The following is a 21,566-nucleotide window of genomic DNA, read 5'->3' on the forward strand; positions in this document are numbered from 1 at the left end:
AGCGACAGGACCCGAGGGGACAGCATGGAGCTGGGACAGGGGAGGGTCAGGCTGGGGGTTAGGGAAGGGTCTGCACCCAGAGGTGGTCGGGCACCGGGACAGGCTCCCAGGGATGTGGGCACAGCACCGAGCTGCTGGAGTACAAGGAGCATTTGGACAGCACTCTCAGAAGTAGGGTTTGGGTTTTGGGTAATCTTGTATAGAGTTAGGAGTTGGGCTCAATGGTCTTTGCAAGCCCCTTCCAACTCGGGGTATTCTGTGTTTCTGAATGCGATTCTGTTAGTTCAGAAGAAGACCTGAGTGTAGTTTGAATAAAGGTAAAGCTAAGGAATCTGACGTGTTTGTTGCTGCAGTCTGTGTTAGGTTGGTGTGTTGTTGGTTGTGTGTGTGTGTGTGTAGGGTTCTTGTTTTGTTTTGTTTTGTTTTTCTTCCTTTGTTTTTCCAGTATTGCTTCCAGTTTGCTAGATTTCACTTGTTAGTTTGGGGTAAGAGAAGTTTGAATGTTCTCAGATTGGAAATAAGCAATTCACTAACAATGTTGGTGACTAGTTTTGGAAGTGTCCTATGGTGTCTGCAAGGAAAAAATAAATCTGTGAAAGGGGGGAAAAAGTTGCTTTCACATCTTCCTGTTGAAAGTGAAGTTCAAAATGAAATTTGAGAACACTATTAGAGACCACTGTCTAGCATTTGCCTGCTTTCAGGCAAGATTTTATGCTAGTGTACCCCTGTCACAGCCAACAGACTTTTATTGAAACACAGAGGACGTTCTCAAGATGCCATAAAACCTAGCCTGTGGGAAGACCTGCTTTGGTCTTCAGCTTTAGTGGCCATTCTCACTTTTGTGTACTCTACACGCTGCAGGTAAACATTTCTGGAGTTTTTAACCATGTCCTTGTCAGTGACCAACATGGATTTTGTTTTTCTTTTTTCCTCTGGTTCCTTTATCACTTCTCTTGCTTTCCTGGCTTGCTAGGAAGCTCTCTGCTTGCTGAGCTCCTCAGAGATCACTGAGGTCACCTGCGGTGGGCAGATCTGGTACCGCACAATGCAGACCCGTTAGTTGCTCACCACTGACTGTGCAGGATCTGCACGGTGGTCGCTGCCCACCACCCGTGCTGGCTGTGCAGTGCGCGTCCAGGCAGCCTGGTGCTCCGCCGCTCAGCCCCGGGGTGCTGGGAGCGAAGCGAGGCTCTCAAAAACTGGTGATTGATGAGTAAATTCTGCTTGCATTGCTGCTGGGGTGCAGTGGCTTTGTTTGTCTTATGTCACTTTTCATGTGGGCTTTGGAGAGAAAGTTACTGGATTATGTACTAGATTTAACTTCGGAAACTGGTTCCTAAACAAAACAAACAAAAAAAAAAAACAAAACACAGCTGTTTTCATGCCATGTACAGTAATTATCTCCATAACAACTTTTTTTTAATTATCATCTATATTCAGCCTGGGGAAATTTCTAAAGATGTAATTTAAACAAATATACGAGATAGACCATGGTAGTGGTTATTATTGTGAATATTGGCAGAGCTTGAATTTTGTATCTATTAATGTGCAGGAATGGATTCATTTTATTTGACCTTATTTTCAGCATAATGCCCAGTTTTCTTAGGCTATTCCAAGATCAAGATACCAAATAATTGAAAACTTGAGTGTATTAATACAGTTAATCCCTTCTATTTGTTAGCAATTATAGTTTGCATGGGGTTGTAAATACAGGGTGTTGGATTAGCTGCTGTTGTTAATACTCTTAATACACCAGTTATTCATAATCCAAGATCCTTTAATCTTTCAGTAAGATGATGGTAATAAAAGTTAAATTTGAAACATATTTTGGGTTCATTAGTATAAATATATTTTTAAGGTTCATGGCTTTTTTTTTTTATTGTTTATTCAAGTCTTTGCAGTTATTTACAAATCATAGTATGGTAACTACCAATGTTCAGCAATATACTTGGCTGGATTTCTCTTACATGTGGAATGCGGACAAAGATCAGACCTTCAGTGCTGCGATCTGGTCTTTGCCTTCTGTTGTAAGCTGTGCTCAGAGGAGTGATGCACACAGAGGATGTAGCACTGCTGTGGGTATGGTGCATACATATTCACTGCCATTCCTGGCAAAAAAAAAAAAGTCCAAAAAAAGTTATTGAACGTCTGTTCTTGCAAGGATAAGTTCAGAAGTGTGTAAGACCTGCATAAATTGTAGGGACATGGTTTAGTGGGTGACATGTGTGGCAGGGGGATGGTTGGACAAGATGGACAAGTCGGGGGCTTTTCTAACCTTAATGATTCTGTGATCCTATAAATATGGCCTTGTTGCCATCAGATATACAATATTTTCTACACAAAAAGTTCTGGAAGCCTGAAACTCCAATGTTGCTTTGTGCTGTAACGCAATCTTTAAGAAAATTACTTTTTCTAGTAGAGTTAAATTATGGACATGAAAAAATGTGTATCTTCGATTATGGATATGGAGTAGGAATTTGCAAATTGAAAGCTGAGCTTTACTGGCATTGAGAGAAATCTTTTGTTGTTGTTGTTCACAGATATTGGATTAACTAAGAAAGCTGTAGGTTTAGGACAGACACCAACACTTTGTATGGAATATATACACACACGTGTGTATGTGTTTTTGCTTATCGTGCACCTTCCTGAAATCTCCTGCTTTACTAGGTTTTCATTCATGCGTGTGTATGTGTGTGTGTGTGAGTAGTATCAGTATGGTGAAGGAAAGGGGAGATGTTTGCTTTTTTTGTTTATTTATTTGCTTGCAGCCCAGGAGTGCAGTGACTGTTGCATCACCATTGCCCACAGTCAAACTGTATGAGCCAAGGAGAGGTGCTGTCTAACGGTGTTGGCTTACAGCTTACCAGGCAATTAGAAACTCAATGATGAAAGCAGCACGTTGGCTAATTAAGTCTCTGCCACAGCACATGTGAAAGGCAGCGTATCAGAAGAGCGTTTTGGTGTTCAGGAGTACGGCTGTGTGCTTTCAGCACCCAGGACCGTGTTTCAAGGGCTCGGCAGGCGTGCTGCTGCAGAGGCAGCTCAGTGCCTGTGCCCAGGGCTCCCAGTGCCCCTTCCCAGCGCCGCGTGGTCGGGGCGTGCTGCGGGCACTGCTCCGCAACGGGGGCACAGCCCTCACCTTGCCGGGCCTCAGCAGTGCCCAGAGGCTTCTGCCGGCCACCAGGAGAGAGGTGCAGGATGGCACCACAGGCCTTCAGCTGACAAACGGGCTGGCGTGGCCCGAAACCTCTGCAAGTGGGAGCTGCTGCCCTGGTCTCCTCCTGCACAGCACCCAAACGCTGCGGCACGATCCGCTGCTCCCAGCAGGGACGGACATAAACTTGTTTGAAAGGAGCTGCTGAGCCGGAGCCCTGCTAAGTGCCAGCACGTAGACATGGCACAGAAATGGCTGCTCTGTGAGGCCGCGGGTGGTGCTGCCGGCGGGGACCGGACCTGTCGGAGGGCGGCGCGGTGCCGTGCTGCTGCCCTGCTGGGCACAGCGCTCAGCGCATGCTGCGGGGCTGCATTGCTGCGATATGCCTGGCGTGCAGCTCTGTTATCATGCTCTGCAGTTACAGATGCTGTGCTGCTAGCCCGTGTGTCATTGTACGCAATTCATAAGCTTTTCCTCAGAAGTAGCTGCCCATGTGAGTGGTAGGTTCCTTTCAGGCACTGCCTTTGAATCAGCCTTTATTAAATGCAAGCATTGTTTGTACGCTCATACCAACTTAGGTCACCACTTCCAAGTTTGTCATGTAAGCTATTTTCTTCTGTTGGCAATGAGTGGTTTGCCTTCTTTTTTTTTTAAAAAAAAATCTTCTTTGAATGGTATTCTTGGCTGGACTTTTTGTTCCCTTACACCAGTGCACTCTAGGAGGGACTCCTGAATATTCAAATTGAGAACCCCGGGGCAGGAAAGAAAATTCACAGTCCTGTTCAAAGTGCAGCGCGGTCGTGCTGCTTCCTCCCCTCGCTGTCATACCCTTCCTGTACGGAGCTGCTGTTCACCCCCTTGGTGCTGCCAGGTCACCGACTCCTGGCGCTTGTGTTTGCGGGGCGCGGAGCTGCTGCCGTGGCCGGCCCCTGCGGATGTGCAGCATGGCCTGGATGGCCGATGGCAGCGGTGTGCCGGTGGCTGCTGCTGCGGGTGGCCGCGTGCATTGCGCGGGTCCCAGGGCAGCACAGGGTGCTCGTTCTGGCACTGCACGAGGGCAGCGGCCCCGGGCCCATGGTCAGCACCAATAGGCACAGCGAGGCACCGCGGTGCTTTCCTGCCCCGAGCGGTACCGGGCTGCCGTTCAGGGTCCTTTTAAAATCTCAGCTCACTTCTGCTGTCCAGGTATTTTCTACTTTCAGTGTTAATCTGTTCTCTGCAGAAGGCATCTCACAGCTTCCCCTTGAAACCCAAAGACTTAAGTTCATTCTTTTCTGCTTCCTGTAACAGAGACCATGTCTCTTTCGTTACCTTTCTCGTGCTTGCTGTTTTATTTCTGCACTCTGACACACGGAACGATCTCCGTTTGCGTGTCATACAGAGGTCTCCAGAGAGCGTTCCTTACAGGCCCGTGTTCTGCATTTCACTGTCAAACTGTACCTGTGTACCTCTGAGGTCATGTTACAGTATCTTGGCAGCTGGAAGTTTGTCAAATACATTTGTTTTTGACAAGTGCTCAGTTGGTTCCAGTAGGACAAGGTGCAGTCGCTGAAGTCTAGTGTCAGTGGCAAGGGTTTTTTTTTTTTGTTTGTTTGTTTGTTTTTTGGGGGGGAGCATGGGAAGAGGGGCAGTGCTATGGCATTGGCCTCATTGGCTGAAGAGCTAGAACTTGTTTTAGCTGCTGCTCCTGGGGTGTCCACTTCTAGGCTTGTTCCTGTAGAGATTTGTGGGTTTGGTTTGGGGGTCTTCTCACATGTTAGATTGGTTTCAAGGTCAATGAGGTCCTCAAATTTTGGAAGTGCTTGTCTTGTAGTTCTACCAGCACGTGCTACCATTACTTTTTAGTTAGAGGAGGAGCTCTTTCCCCTTCCCTGCCTTGGGCTATTACAGGTGAGGCTGATACTGATCTTGGTGTCAGCTGTAATGCATCAGTTATTACCTCCAGCTCCTTTCAGAGTGCTTGATCACTGCTTCACCACTTCCCGTTCATTTACATCATTCCTGGTGTTTCCCTGAGGTATGGCCAAAACAGGATATTTGCTCTTTCTAACAGGCTACCGTTTGCAGTGGTTGTTTTAGGTTGCCTTTCCTGTGTTTAAGAGAGTGTTGACTGGGTTTGGGATGCACCATCCCAGGCAGGGAAGCTCTGTTTCTTAGTGTCTCCTAAAATTTAGGTACATGCAGTTTCTGTTGTTTCAAGAGGTGCTGGTTTCCAGTGTGTAAGATGTAGGTTGTACATAGCTTCAGGTTTTTTTGGAAACACACAAGCTTCCAACGGGCAGTAGGTGTTTAGTATGTTTCTTGGAGTTTCTGATGTTTTTTCATGGGAGGTCCAAGCTCTAGGTTTTCCTGCTGTTTCTGCTGGAGATGCATGCTAACGAGTGCAAGGCGCTCTGGGCCATCCATGGCTCATTTATCTGTCTCAGGTTCTCTAGAGATCTGCTTCATCTGTTTTTCTGCAGTATTTGTCCTTGCCGAGGCTGTGAGCAGTATGGTTTCTGCATTATTCCACAGGAAGCTTCAGTTTCTTTTTGTATTCTCACCGTGTATTGTGTCTTGATTTAGACCCATTCACAGGAAAGGAGATCAGCAGAGAAGAAAGTAAACAAACGAGGGATTTATTTCATTTTTAATAGATGCTCATCTATCAGCATTGCAGGTTAGGCTGGACGGGAGAGACTGAGATTGGTGCAGTGACCTCTCAGAAAGGCACTGCTGGCTCATAAATACCAACCAAACACTTCAGTGGGCCTGGTGTTGCTGAGCGTTGCTTCATCCCATGGGGGGCAGTCATTAGTCTGTCCCGCTGTCCTGCTCCCCTTTGAATTCTGCCACCTTCCCCCGTGACAGCACGTACCCCTTCTTCAAGCACAAGGCTGCCGTGACGGCACAGACCTTCTTTTCTTCCTGGTGTTCACCTTCTGCATTGCTCCTCTCAGCAGCTGCAGGGCAGCCCAGCCTCCCAGGCAGTGTGAGGGGCGGGCAACAGTCTCTTCCTCCTGCCCTGTAATACACTATTTTGTCCCATCTTCTGTGTTTATTTCTTCCTTATTTCTTTTAATTCAGCATTCAACAAGCCACTGCTTTTCTAAGTCCAGGTGCAAAACTGCCTTAAACTTATCTTAAAGTGTGTGTGTATAAAACCCCATTTTTTTCCGGCTGTGTTAATTGATCTAATATTCTGTTACTGCTCCCATGCTTTTGCATCTTGAACTTAGTGACGCTCACTTTCCGTGCGTGAGGATGATGGCAGCTAGAGGGGACTGTTTTGGTACTGCTGCTGGGGAAAACTGCGAGCTTTCAGAAACATTGACCTGGGCGGCACTGAATTTGTACTTGGAAGTTGTGTGAACCTATGCACTAAGCACATAGTATTTAAGTAACAGCTCAGGTGTGGTAGGATCTGTGCTTTACCTTAGTCTTGCAAGTATTTTTTTTCCTTGTTTGATTCCAGTTGGTTTGTCTATATTGATTTTGAAATATGGTGTGCTGACGATACAAACATAATACACAGGTTATCAGCCTTGTGTTGGTCAACTATGAATGTATGCTTGGTACAAAATGCCACAACAATGCTACCCTCGTGGTGTGGATTTGCCTTAGCATCGTCTGTAGGGTTTGGTATTTACAGCATTGCAGTGGGAGAACATGAAGGGTCACTGGAAGATAAGCAAAGATGAGCAAGAGATTTAAATCAAATGATAAAAAAAAATAAAATCATTTAAATCAAATGGCAAGGAGTTGTCAGTACACTTTTAAAGATGCTGTAGAAGATAAAAAATCTTAGTCTAAAATCATGATCTAAACAATTCTAGCAAAATATCTGTAATGGTAATATTGTTGGACCTAAAACCAATGATTTGAATAAACCTGGAAACTGTGAAACAGAGCTGTATTAGAGGTTTTGTTTTCCAATAAATAAGTAGAAAGACAAATGTAGAAATAGAGGGTATTTTTGCCCGTTTGCACTTTTTTTTTCTTTTTTGTCTGAATGCAGCATAGGTTGAAGGGAAGAGATTAAAAAGGCTCTGGGTACCACCTGAGACTGCACGCTTAGAATGTATGACTTTAGCAGGGCCAATCGTGTTGCTATATAATGCCAAGAAACCTTTCCAAATTAAAGGTTTTGGAGAATCCTTCGGTTAACATAGGACTCTTAGAAACATTTAATTCAAGCACTTAGAATTTAGTTTGTTTGTACCTTTTGTTCAGCTCGATATGCAAAGTGCAATCAGTCAGTTCTCCTCTATGTACCTTGGAAGCTCAGCGAGTTTTCACTAAGTGAGTCAAGAATTTTTTTCCTTAAAAAATGAGACTATTATTAGCTAAAAATAAACTTCACAAAATAGAACCTGCTTTCTATAATTCATCTACTTTTTTCCATTTTCCACTGAACGAAACTGAAAAGAATTTTTCCAGGCTGTTAATTTGGTTTCGTTTCATTCTCTCTCCTTTTATTTCTTATCTTTTTTTTTTTTTTAATGAAAGATTTCTTACCCTGCCTAATTTTTTTTTTCCTTTATTGAAAAGACTGTTTCCCTGTATGAACATATTCTTGCAACAGACTTAAGGCTTTCTTTTGGCTGCAGGGTATAATTTTGTAGGAAATGGAAACACTGGGGAGAAGAGAGACTACTTGTATGTTCGTTTTGAAAAGCTGCTTGTTTTCGGGGTATTAGCAACTCATGTGGTATCCATGTGTTTGAAAGCCTACTACTTTTCCTTATAAGTCTGACCAATACAGTAACCAGTATGACACAAATAGACTTCAAATGGAAAGTCAGCATGAAAAGAGGCCTTAGTGGGATTCTGAATTCCAGGAAAAGGTCAGAATGGCTTTCAAGTGAAGGGAGCGGCCACGCGTGGTACATGTGTCCTGTTATTTTAACACAGATCCCGCATGGCTCTGCAGTCTAGACTCAAGTCAGGCTTGGTTTTGGGCGTAGGGTTTCTATTTGTGATTCTCTTTATTCAGAATGTGTGCAGTTAGATGAAATGGTAGGGTAAAAACGGGCTCATGCTCCCCAAGACTTTGGGCTGCTCATGGGGCTGAGCTACAGCTGCACAGCCTGAAATAAAGGCAAACTTCCCAAGCTTTGTGTGTGTTGGAGTGGGCGGTCTGTGCACATCTACTCGGCTCATGGATGTCACGCGTAAAGCAGGCAGATCTCTCGTCACAGAGCCGCCCCGAGCGGTCCCGGTGTGCCCCTGCCACGAGGACTGGCGCAGGTAACGCCAGACCTGTGCCCAGGGGCTGCGCGGGGCGAGGAGGGGGGACAAGACAGAAAATCCCTTCCTTCTCAGGAAAGAGAAACTTCTTCTGAAAGGATGTGTAAGTCTTTTTCTGGCATCTTTCTTCTGTTCTTCCCGATGTCAGCTGAGCACATTGCTCTTTGGCTGGATACCAGAGGCACGAAATGAGGCTGCGTGGGGATGGGAGCAGAGGGCCCAGAGCAAACAGCTGCTTACGAAGAACTGGAAGTAGGAGAAGCCAGGAACGAGGAGGCTGATAAAGCTGAGTTTGGGTTAGTGAATGGTGTCCTTCAGTGAATGGGAGAATTTGCACTAGAGAGGACAAAGAAAAGATTAATTTCAGTTATATTACAAAAAGAATGAGAATTTTATGAAGGGCAAAGTATGGAAAAGATGGGAAGAAGGCCAAAGAGTCTGGAAGACATGAAATGTAATGCATCTAGTTTTAGACAGAAAAATAAAATGGAGAAAAATGATCTTTCCACTTGGTTGCATCTCCAGCCTTTCAAAACTCTAAATTATTTAACTTACACAGACGTGACTGGGGAGAGGCTGGGGGCTGGATCACAGAATCTTCCCACAAGAGTGGTAAAAACAGAAAGCAGGGACGTGGTCAGGCCAGTGACTGCAGGAGAAGGGCAGGGTGGCTGAGGACACGATGAGCTGTGCCTCGCGGACAGGAGGGGAAGCGGGGCCTGGCCTGGCCCTGCAGAGCTGGAGGCTGCGTGAGGAGCTGGCTGTGCTCGAGGCACCGCAACAAGCAGCAGCGTGGCAGGAGTCCTCCTGCTTTTCGTAAAGCAGTCCTTGCTAGCAGCCCCAGTGACCTAGTTCGATGGTATGTTCCTGCCACCGCTTCTTCAAACCTGCCTATTTTCATTGGGGTCCCAAACAAAGTTACTTTGGAGGTTTGAAAGCTTTATTCTGCACCTATCAATGTTTTTTTTTGTTTTTTTTTTTTGTTTTTTTTTTTTTTTTCCTTGGGCTTTCATCACCTGCTGTCATCTATTTCCAAAAAGCCTCAGCTGTGAGCTCTGGCTTATTGACTCATCAGTTCTTCCTCATGATGACATAATTAACAACCCCTTACAGAATTAAATTGCATTCAGAACTGTCCCTGGGCAGTTGGTGTTCAGCCACAAGTCCATGCTTGGTGTCTCTTCTGCCATCCCGTGGGGCCACCTGGGACAGCAAGACATGGGGACAGAGATGGCATCGCCCTGCTGGAAACGTTGGCTGTGCACCTGTGTCTCTTGCTACAGCAACGTCCCAGAACACCACAAGGACTGGAAGCCCAGGGAACAAGCCCCGTGTCCTTTCTCAGGGGAGGACTGGGTGTTTTTACTCTTCCTCCTTGTTGTGGGGGAAGATTTGAGAGCTACATGGACAACCGATCTCACAATACTGCGCTCCGCCATAGGTTGTCTTTTGGGGGCTGTCCTGGGACAAGGTGGGGTGGGGGGAGCTGGAGTCCTCCCCCCCAGCCCCCCAAAAAGAAATATAATAATAAAAAAAAAACAAAAACAAACACTAGAATTGTGTTAGCGTTGGGTCACTTTGCTCTGTGATGAGCCTCTGCAGGTTGTTCATCAGAGAGATCGCTTTTTCTGCTTGTGCTTCGGTTTGTCTAGCCAATTTTTCAATATTTGATCTGATTTCATGACAACAGTCTTGGCTGGCATATGGGAGGTAGGTGCAGAGCTGTTGCAGGGCCCTGCAGCAGCCTTGGCATCCCTTGGATGTACTCACTGGGCTTGATGTTTAAGCTCATAGCATTGGCACTTAGTCATGGAGCAAATGGGGAGCTTCTACTGCTTAGAGTTGCATTTAAAAGCAGAAATAACATCGTGCTTTATATCCTCTGAGATTCCTGAAGTATGAATAACTTTCTTTAAATTTCATGACTGGTAGTGCTTTCTACTTACAGAAAAAAAATATATAGGTACTGTAATCTGTAGAGCATGTTCTGTTATTTACAGATTTGCAAACTGATTTAACTTAGAATTTCTAAACACGATAAATAATAAGTTTAGATTTATGCGTTGCAGAGAGAGACAAAGTAGGTGAGGCTCTTAGCAGAGACTCCCGCACTTTGTAGCATGTTTACACCAAATTCAGGTTTGGGGTGTTTCGGATGTTGTGAGAACTTGTCAGTTAGTCCCTTTCTGTAAATCCAGGCTGTAAATAAAAGTGGGATTCTCTAACGGGCTTTCACAAATGACTGTTTTCTGTCAATTTTGGATTACTTTTGAAACTTAGTAGGTCCCCGAGGCATCTTGTGACTAGTATAAATAAAGTAAAGAGAAGTTAGGAGTGTGTGGTTTTTAGTTGGTTTTCTGTTTGTTTTTAAACAAAAATTGCCTATTACCTAATAAGACCATACTTTCCATTTTGAAAACAAACACGCAGCAGTGTTGAAGTCTGCTTGTGGTCTGATGCAGGACTTGCTTATCGAGCTTTCATAACTGCCAAAAATGTTTAATTAGAAATTTCACAATCCCCAAGGTCTTGCTTTCTTGATAGTTTGAGTTGAGCCGTTTTGTGTGGATCATATACAAATCATATACAAAGCGTGTGTGCAAGTTCCCCATACACGGCTGTTTCGTGGGCTGATTAAAAGCCTGTAGATCCCGTGCTGTCGTCATCATTTAAGGTTAGAAACCGGCTTGAAATCACAGCAGCTCCTGGTTTGTTTTCTTCTTGTTGCTTCTATAAAAGTGCCGGTTCTTACCTATTAGTCACTGGCTTGACTCGTTAAGTTCAAAATGAGTAGAAAAAGGGTTAAGTTGTGGAAACAAGCAGTTAAAAGTCAGCATTCTTCTGGAGGGAATATTTTATCCCTTGCTTGGTTGCCTACAGTTCTTATTTGCGTCTGCAGCTTCCTTATTCTGGCTTTGTGTGATGTTGTTCGGCTGAGGGGAAGGGCATGGGTGGGAGCCGTGGATGTTTTGTTCTGCATGTTTATTAATTTAAGACGTCCCTGAACGCGGGCCAAGATCCATCCCGGTTGGCTTCAGGCGCGGCGCAGAGGCCTCTGCTGCGATGGTCTGGTCGTGGTGCCTGCGCTCAGCCGCCTGCCCCCGCAGCCTCCACACACACAGGGCCCGAGCACAGCAGGCGGCCTCCTGGGCAATGCTGAGGCGGCATCGCGAGAAACAAGGATCGCTCCTGCAGGGCAAAAACTTGGCCTTCTGGACCAGTAAAGTCTGAATTCCAGAATCATCAGGGGGTGATCAACAGAAGGGGGGCAAGGGAGAGCTGGGGACAAAAGTAGCACTTTTTCCCCCCTCAGCTTTCAAAAAAAAAAAAAAAAGTATTTTTTGGGGTCAGCGCAGGGGGAGGCTACTCAATTCTTCAGCCACCTGTGAGCGAACCTTCATTCAACAGGCAGTCAGAACAAATGAATAATTTTAAAGTTGCATTCAACTATTTGAAAATAGCACATATGATGGGAGAACAGAGCAAAATGGAAATTTTCATGCCAGTATGTTTGCGTCTGACCGGCTGGTGTCATCCTCCCTTCAGTAACAGTTATGAGGCATCTCTCTGGTTTCCAGTGTAATACATTCTGCTGCCTCCAACAAACGCTGTGCATTCCGGCTATTTCTGTAAGAGAAGAGGCTGGTTTGGGTCTGCGTTCCCGCTGTGATGCAGAAATTAGCGAATCTTGTTGACAGTAGAACTCAATGAATGTCGTGGCTGTTTCTGTATTTGGCACGTGGAAGTCAGCTATCTACCTTCGTAATTGTATCTGTATGTTTCTGAAAAACGCAGAACTTGGTGCTTTATTATGTTTGTGCTTCTTCAGGTTTCGTAACTCATGTAGCAATCTTGTACTCTTCTCCCAGCTTGTCTTTCACAGGAGCTCTAATGTGCCTGAGCATCCTGCAAAAGCACAGTAGTGCCTCTGGGCCAGTTTGTTAGAATTAAATGCACGTAATTTGATTTGAAGCTATGTCCTCAAATTGCAGAAACTGGGTATCAGCAGTTCGTATAAAGTTGTTGATATCCAGGCAATGAGCATGTACTTTAAAAGCACATATTTTGATATTAAAATTTAGTATTAAATCAACAGGCTTGATTGCTTGATAAGCTTGTAAGTACACAAACATAGTGAAGTCATACACAAAATGCACCTTCTCAGTGAAAACCTGAGGAGACTCAGAAATCAAAAAGGAAAAGTCTGTCCATTAGAGCTCCTGGAGGAACATTTAAATGCCCTTTTTTCTGTAACTGTGGAAAAAACTACTCACTTGAATGCATTGAGGAAAGTGACAAGTACTGGGGTAATATTATAAAAATACATTACTCTTATTCTTATTTTTTTTGTTTGTTTTGTTTTTCAGCCAGAAAACTTACAGAAGAATTGGCTTCGGGAGTTTTATCAGGTAAGGTAAAAGTTATTTTCTCTTCAAGTGCTATACTTGCTTGATTGGTAGCTTGTTTACTAACACAATGATCTTTTGCTTTGTGAGTTTGAAGTCACTATTTTGTAGTCAAAACCAGTCTTAAAAAGTAGGTACCTTTTTGTCTTTCTAAGTAGTGAATAGTGTATAGGCATTACGTTTTCTTCTTGACAGTTGTCTAGCTAAAAAGTCCCTGACACTTTATAAAAATTACTTCAGTCTCACATGAAATGGTCTTTTAAGTCTCCCGAGTAAGAAATCTATTTGAGTAAATTCAATAAAATAAAAATGGTGACAGTCTAGTTTGTTTTTATTAATATTTAACATTTTTTTTATGTTGGTTTGCAATAGATCATCCCTCCTATTTTCCCTTTATTTTATTTTTTAGGCAATATGAAAATACTGAACTTGGACCCATATTATAAAATGTTGAAAACATAACTCTTTTTTTGAGCATAAAAGCTGCTCTAACAAATTCTGGTTTTGCAGTAGAGATTTGTTTTACTTGTTGATCTCATGCAGAAACGAGCAAGTAAGCAATGGAAAATGAGCACTAAAGGAACACCAAGGTGTTATGCTTTCTGTTTAGCATTAGTAATTGCTGTTTCACCATGACAATTTATATCTGCCAGAATTGATAGATTTTCATGTTCCTTTAAGCATGCTTAAATCTCCTATATAAAAATGGTTAATGTAACAGTATTCTGCTGTTCGAGTTTTAAAGTGAAACTACATCATACAGCAAACTTGACTTTTGATATTTTATCGTTGTTTTTTTTTTTGTAATTCAGAACATCCTGTAATTATTTACAAGGTCAAGTACATGCAATCTGCAATATTGTAAAACAGTGCAGTTAGATTTTTTTTCTGGCAAGTTTAATGTAATTACAAACGCCTGAAATTAAATAGCCAGTCTTATATTCCACACTATCTGTCAGCTTCACAAAAGATTAACCTGATTTATTTTTCTTCCGTCTTGTTTAATTACTGCCATATGTATGTGGTGCTCAAATGGTGGAGGTTTCTTCAGCTAATTCTGATTTAAAACCTCTGCACATCTTCTGAAAAGACTCTACGAAGAAAATATAAAGTAGATATAAATAGATAAAACCCATATTTTTTCAGATCACTGCCTATTTTGTAGCATCACATAACTTCTGCATATTTACTGGCTACTGGCAAGACTCCGTACGCTTCCAGTTGTTACTAAAGTGGGGTGAGCACTATGGAAACGTCTCCAAATACTTTGTGGAAAACAGGAAGAGGAGGGGAAAAAGAGAGCTGCTAGTATCCCAGAGCAGAGACCACTAATGTGTAACTGGACTTGGTCTGTCTTTGCTCCAGTGAATATCATGCGTATGAAGTTCAAAATAGGGAGAAAATGATTCATTGACACTCCCACGTGGCTGGACAGGTCCAGGATTCTGACCAACTGAAGAGTAACTGCAGCAGACCTGAACCCATCTCTCAGCTACAGTAGTTTCACTATGTCCTTCCTCCCTCTCCATTTCTCCGCCTTCCATATCTGCAATCTGAGAAAGCTATATTTAAAAAAAAAAGTTACCAGTTCCGCTTGTCACCAGCAGTAGTGTGAGACAGGCAGTCCTCGGCTTGTTTTGAGGAACAGAGCAGTCCAGGAGCCTTGAACCCTTCTTCGTTTCATCCGTGTGTTCGGTGGGATTGCTGTTTATACTGTGTTCATGAATGCAGTAGGAAGTGGAATTATAGGTTATATAAAAAGCTTTTTAGGGAAGAGACTAATATGCTTGTACTAAAAGTAGCACAGCACAGTCCTGACACTAGACTACATAGCAACCTAGTAAACGTACGACTTCAGAATTTTTTTAACTTTGTGTTGTGCACGCTTGCTGGAAGCCCTCTACAAATTGAGGTGCATCAGAAGCACTGGAAAATGACTTACAAGAAGACTCTTAATACTTCTTCATAAACTCGAAACCCAGATAAACCGCAGACCACAATTTTTTTCCATTCTTCTGAGGAATTCAATTTGCATATGTAGTTGTGTCAATACAGTTTGCATAACTTCTGAGGATGAAGTCCTTTTGCAAGCAGTCAAAATAATCTCCACAAAAAGAAAGCACTCTGTTAAAAATGTTTCTAGAAACAAAACCCCATAATAGAAAATGTCTTCATCTTTGAATAGATGTCAACATATTAATGAAGGAGCATTTTTGTGGCTTGTTTTTTACGTTCCAACAAATTAAAATAGACATTTCAATTGCTGTGAAAGGTAGATACAGGTCATAATCTGCATTATCATGGATTATTTGCTGTATGCATTTCCCAGAATGTGGTAACATGTGGAGGACTAAAATAACATTTATATGTCACATGCTGAAATCTTTAAACTTCTGTCATTGTTCTACAAATATCTAGAATTGTTAAGATGAATTGTTAATATGTTAATGTGATTGTTAACATGAAAAATCTATTGCTGTTAAATTACACAGTCTGAGAAATGCAAATGGAAAAAATATTTTAAATTTCATGTGTGTTTTTAATGACAAATTACAATGTAGTAGCCCTCAAAGTAGCATGCGATTTTATTGCCTTTGACAGCACAATTGATACGGCTGAGAAATGTTGCTTTGTCTGGTCTGTTTTCCTTGGATACATCAGTCTCTGGTCTTGCAAAACTGAAGTCTGCATTTTGGATGACAGCTGACTTTGTATTTAAAAATTGATTTCACTGTCAAACACTGGGTAGCCTACTGCCAGTTTTCTACTATTTGCTAGTTTCCCCCCAAGGAAAAATGAAACAAAATGGAGGAGTGGTCCGGCTGAACTCAGTTCCACATCCTTACGGGTATTGGCTCTTGGCGTGTTCCCCGGGAAGCAGTGGCGGAGCCGTTCCCGTCTGTGTCCTGTAGCCCTGAACGGGCGGCGCGCTTGATGCGCCGTTGACAACCGGCTGGCTGCTCAGAGGAAAGGAATGGCCCCGGTCTCAAACTTGCTTTCTTGTTTCCCATTGTCAAGTTTATAGTAAAGCTTATCCTCCTCGCTACGCTGTATTTTCCCAGCAGTGAATACGTGTGGTGTTCATTTTGTGGTTTCACAACACTTCTTATGATATATGCAGTAGGTATTGTGTTCTCATTCTGTGTAGATCAGCAAGAAGGCTTCAAGCCAGGCTAGGTAAGCTTTCACACGCACAAAAAAAAACTACATAGGCGTCTTTAGTAGTGAGGTATTTTAAGAACAAGAAAAGGCTTCTGAGGAATCCATCCACCTGTCCATTAATGCTTAACAAACTGGTCAAAGTACATCATCTAATTAAAGCATAATGTCACCATAAAATTCCCCAAATGACTGAGGAACACTGTGTTCCTTCTCTTCCGTGGATTACAATATTAACTTTAAAGTTAGCATATTTTAAATTACCTATGAAGTAAATAAACAAATGTCACTTCTCCTCTCGTGTTCCTCCTCTTCCCCCCATGCTCCATCCCCTACCTGAGGTGTGGTGCCGCGGGGACCTGTGGCCCAACCTCACGGGGTGTGTGAAGCTGTAGCCAGGAATTTGGCTGCTATTTTGTGGCTTATTTTAGGACAGCAAATTATATGTTGTTGGCCTTGAAAGTTCAAGGAGCTCCTGTATGCTATTAAAAAAAAAAAAAAAAAAAAAAAGGAACCCCCCTCTTTCCCCCCCCTTTGGTGGAGAATGGAAAGTGTTTTAATGAGGCTGACAAAGGCCATGCTGATTTTTTTTCTTTTTGTGGCTCTCTTTTTGCTGCGGTAGAGAAGGTACAAGCTGTGCTTCGCTTTTTAGCTGAACAGGAGGAAAAAGGAGCACTAAATGAGCTGGCTGCCAGCTGAGACTTTGCTTTTCTGCTTGTGAAGCTTGGAGTTGGAAAGGACAGCGAGTGGTTGTGCTTTGCTCGGTATTTAAAGCATGCTTTGGTTTGGGGGCGGGGGGCTAGGTTCAGGACTTCCAGTCTTAGGTTAAAGCTTTTCTTCGTTCATCGTTGCAGCCAATGCCTCCTCTCTGCAAAGAAGCCATCAGGATTAAGGAACTGATTAAATTCCCATTAGTAGCCATAGACATTACAGAAATCTACTTTTCTCCTCTGTGTGGTGCTGCTGACTCAAATGGTTGTGTTGCCATTCTTCGTATCTATCCTTATGCATGAAGGAGTGTATGATTCTTCTGCAGAAACCAGATCATACGCAAAGCTTGCATTTTGAGTATCTTTTAGGTGGAGGTGAGGATGCGGAAGGTGATGGCAATTCCTGCAATTCTTCTTTCTTGTGGCCGTGGCAGGGAGCAGACCTAAACTGAAGTGAGAATTGGGCACGTTTCTCGAGCTGCCGTACTTCAGCGGTGAGGTCTGGGTGCTGCACGAGGCGGGGGCGGTGGGGCAGTGCCCTGCCCGGCAGCTGCTGCGCCCAGCCGAGCCTCTCAGTGTTCCCTGACAAAATGCTGGGCTGCCGACGTGCCAGCCCTCTGGTGGGTGTCTCTCAGCTCCATTTGACAGTTCTCTCAAGGGTTTGTTTTCTAAGTCCTTTTCTTCCAGGGCCTGGCCACAGCTAACTTAGTTGAAAATGTCTTCGCCTGAGCAAAGATGTGCTTGTGGTTGAAAAGGCGTGGACTCCTATGTCAGAGCGAAACATTAGGCGTTGCCTGTGACTTCAGACCAAAAAATAGGTCATATGGAAAAAAGTGATTTAGAGCAACTGTCAGTGTTACAGGTGGAACTGGTGTTAAAACAGGCAGCATAGTTTTCTGATACTGACTAAAATCACAGACTTAATGTAAATAATGTCTGATTTTTCAGCGTTAGGTTATCAGTGCACATATCAGTGAAACTTAGCTGTAACAACCTTAAAAACATTATTTTGTTCTGAGAATGAGTTTGCATATAACCCTCGTGAATAGCATGAAATATGATTTAATATTTTATAGTCATGTATATAGATTATATAATCATATTGTGGAAAGTCTTGTTCTTCTTAGATGCAGAAATTGCAGTAACTTGCACATTGAACTTGAACCAAAGTTGATAGTTAAAACCATTATTGCTTGTTTAACTGACATTTTTCACTCTATCCCTATGATTACTAAATAATTCACTGTTTTTCTTCTCTAATATTGCTCTCATCGCTGATACTCAAAATCTACTAGCTTAAGCTGAAAATTTCTACGTACGTGCCTTACTCTGAGTTTTGGAGGAAACATCCAGGGGGAAAAAAAAAATCTTTATTCTGTAAATGAGACCTAGAAAAATACTTCATTTCTGATCTGAAAAAATAAACATAGTCACATGCTGGTAGTGACCGCTTCTTTACAAAACTGTACAGCCTGCAGGTTGCAGAGTAGGGACTTGGAAGCCCCCCGTTTTCAGTTTTTGGCCAGTTAAAGAGCTGTGCTTTGTGCTTTGTCCTTCCTTTGAAGACCACGGAGGTGGAAGCCACGGGCTGGGGCTGCAGGGAAGGAGAGCCGGGAAGGGCAGCCAGGGGAGGAGAGGCACCGAAATGGGAAGCAAAGCCTGCAGCGGGGGCTGAGGACAGGGACCAGGAGCCGGGCAGCCGGAGCGCAGGTGTCCCAGGGCTGGGGGCCCCTGACCTGTGGGTGTCGCGGTCCCGGGCCCTTGGAGCACCCTGGGGAGCAGCCCAGGCGTCCCCCAGCCCTGAGCCGCGGGTGGGGAGAGGTCTGCGAGTGTCCTTTCTCCAGGTCTTAAACCTTGAACAAGTGGTAGAGGAGAGTGTAAAGCTGCTGCTGATAACATATTGCAATGTTTCTTTGTAGGGTTTTAAGAAAAATCTTTCAGGAGTTGCTGAAGAATGGCACTTAGGTATCATGAAATGCAGAGAACTCCAAATGCCGGTCACGGATTTACCTGTTGTGAGCCTGTGTGATGAGTAATAGCAGATCAGTTTCTTCCTGTCCCTAGTTTACTGTGTGCTATTAAACTGTATTAAAATTTAAGTAGCAATTGCTAGGCAGTGACTTGCTCTGCTGTGGTCACGCTGCGGTCTAATAATACACCAGCACTAATGTTCAGCTGTGGATATTCAAATCTGCGTTGAGGTCATGCAGCGGTAACCCCTTCACCCGGCCTTTCTTTTTCTTCCCTTAAATAGCTCTGTGCCCTCAGAGCACAGCCCTGGCTTGCAGCAGCAGCGGGGACCAGTTCTCCCCTGCGGGCCAGACACCGGCCTTTACCTCCCCTGGCAAGCGAAGAGCAGCGAGGCGCCGTCCATCCCCTGCGGCAGCGCTCACGGTCCTGCCCGGCTCCGGGCAGCGCTGGGACCCCGCAGCGCCCCCGCTCTCCTCACCATCCTCTGCCTCGAGCACCTCGCGGCACTCAGCTGCTCCATGAGCTGGGAAGAGGGTTCACTGCCCAATCTCGTGCAGCATAACCTTCGAACAACTCGGGCTCCACAATGTAAGAAGGATACAGAACTCTTAGAGAGTGGCCAAAAGAAGGCAACAAACTGGGTGATCGTTAAGGTCCCTTCCCACCCAAGCTGTTGTACGATTCTGTGTAGAAGCTGGATTTTCTGGATGACTGCTGCTTGGTGGTGCACTTACAAAAATTGTATGTTCAAAAACATAAAATAAAAAGAAACTGCAAATACTTTGAATGCTTTAGAACTACAGATGCTAAATTGACTGCATCTTTTACAGTGCACAAGAAAATGTAAACTACAGGAAAAGCTTCAGTTCGATACTTTAACTACATGAATAGATTAAGTGATCCTAGCTGTGGAAATTAGAGGTTCAAGTTCCTCGTTTGCCTTGTTTGAACCAAGGTGTGAAAGCAGTGCCCTCATCCCCATGCACACAGTACCCCTTCTGTGAGAGGCTGGCCTCTCTGCTGCATGGCCGTAAGGGCGTGCGGTGCTGTGTCCTCTCCCAGCGCCCCGCAGGACTCTCGTTGCTCCAGCAGCGCTCTGCCCTGCACTGAGGCAGGCGTGGGGCACCAACAACGCGGGGCCGCTCTCCTCTGCCCCATCCCCTCGCCTCTCTCCTGTCAGCATAGGTTAGAAATAGGAATGGGAAAAAGCATCCTATATTGTTGACCAGTTTTATATCTGTACCAATTAGATACCCATAATTATAATAATACTCGATTGCCCATATCCCCAAAAAAGAACTTTTCATTGGTGCTTCCTTTACACTATTTTTGTGTATCCAGAAATTAATAATGCCCAACTTCTTAAAAATACTGTTCCACTGCAGATGCAAATTCAGTGTTTATGTGATCTATTATATGATCTGTAACCTCTGGCAACTGAGAGTTTTCAGCTCTGAAGCATTCATTATTCATTATTATGTACTGTTTGTTCTTTCATCACAGTAGAAAACTAGTAAAAGGTAATGAAGCAAGGCCAATTTGCTCATAGTTGGAGGGTATTTATTATAAGAGAGGATGTAGCTGGTATTCAGGTATGTTTTTGTGGTGTAACCTCCAAGGAATGCCACTAAGGCCTCCCACTGCTATTAAGCCAATGCCATTTCCTCATTTTAAAAAGTGGCGTATATATATTTTTGTTGTTATTTTACCTGCTGTGATTTCAGACTCTCAGGGATTTGAATATGAACAAAAATGTGTCCTGCATCTAAGTTCAGACTCTGGAAATTGCTAGACTTCCATATTTTCTGTTGTTGTTGCTGTAGCACAGCAAATAATTTCACCAGTGTTTTCTCTTTGCAAGAATCCCATGCTCAGGGCTCCCCATTACTCATCCTTAATGCATGTGGAATTGCTGATGCTTAGATCCTCTTTGAAACCATTCATTTTACTTTTACCGTAACAATGTATTCATTTTATTAGCTTTGTAAGATGATATCCTAATAGTATGCAAACTATTGTAGCACTAAAAATGTATCCTGTGATGTGACAGTACTTTTTTTGCTTTGTTTGCAGTTACTAGATGTGTTACTTTGAAACAGTTAGACTTGGATTTGTTTGCTTTACAAGATTAAATAGTCACAATTGTTTTCTAATTATGGTAACTTCATAGGGCTCTCCAAATAGATAAGATCAGTAGTTGGAAGCCAAAACTGATTTGGAGCGATAAACTGGTTTGGACATTTGGAGCAAAACTGATTTGGAGCACATGGAGAGTTGGGACTGCATGCTGTTTAGGGACCGCAAACGAGCTCTGTAATGAAGTTTGACTTCACAGCCTGGGGTTAGTTAACAGTTATCTCCTAGATAGTACAGAAAATCAACTAACCAGTCAAACTTCACAGAGATCTTTGTTTACTCCTTGGTTGTTACTGGACTCTGATGGTGGGCTGCTGGCTCCCACGAGGCAATGCTACCCCTGTGCTTTTGGATTTTGCGCTGTTGTTGCTTCTGTAGATGCTCGGTGTTTGGCTGGATGGTGTACTTTTATAGTGATTGTAAATTGGACACAGCACTTTGCAAGATAATTAGCACAGCAGAAGTGTCCATCTCTGCAGGAGAGAGAGCACTCAGGAGCTGAAGCAAAAGCTCCAGAGCCTTTCCAGAGCCTGGCCTTACTGTCTAACTGGTCTTCTAAAAGGAAAAGCAGATATTCAGACTTTTGGAAATCAAAACCTGTCTCCTGAGTGTTGGTAGCTGTACCGAGAAGGAGCGTGTTCACAACCATGTTGAAAGATGCATGTCCCATTCAGCACCAAGTGTGGTGTTGGACAAGATAGATGAAGAAAAACTTTCTCCGTGAAGCTTTCTCTTGTAATTGTAAATCTATAAAATCAGCTAGTATTAATGTAAGCTTTCACAGTTATATCAAATGTACAT

General features: G+C 43.6%; 1 protein-coding gene across 1 annotated transcript in view; it reads left to right on the forward strand.

Moving 5' to 3' along the window:
- INPP5A (inositol polyphosphate-5-phosphatase A) overlaps nucleotides 1-21,566 on the forward strand; it is a 238,091-nt gene that overhangs the window by 43,945 nt on the left and 172,580 nt on the right. The window contains exon 2 of the mRNA XM_068689358.1: nucleotides 12,751-12,792. Coding sequence (XP_068545459.1) covers nucleotides 12,751-12,792 — 42 coding nt within the window. The remainder of the gene's footprint in view (nucleotides 1-12,750; nucleotides 12,793-21,566) is intronic.

This window comes from Anas acuta, chromosome 7, assembly GCF_963932015.1.
Source record: "Anas acuta chromosome 7, bAnaAcu1.1, whole genome shotgun sequence".
In the NCBI taxonomy this organism is placed as follows: Eukaryota; Metazoa; Chordata; class Aves; order Anseriformes; family Anatidae; genus Anas; species Anas acuta.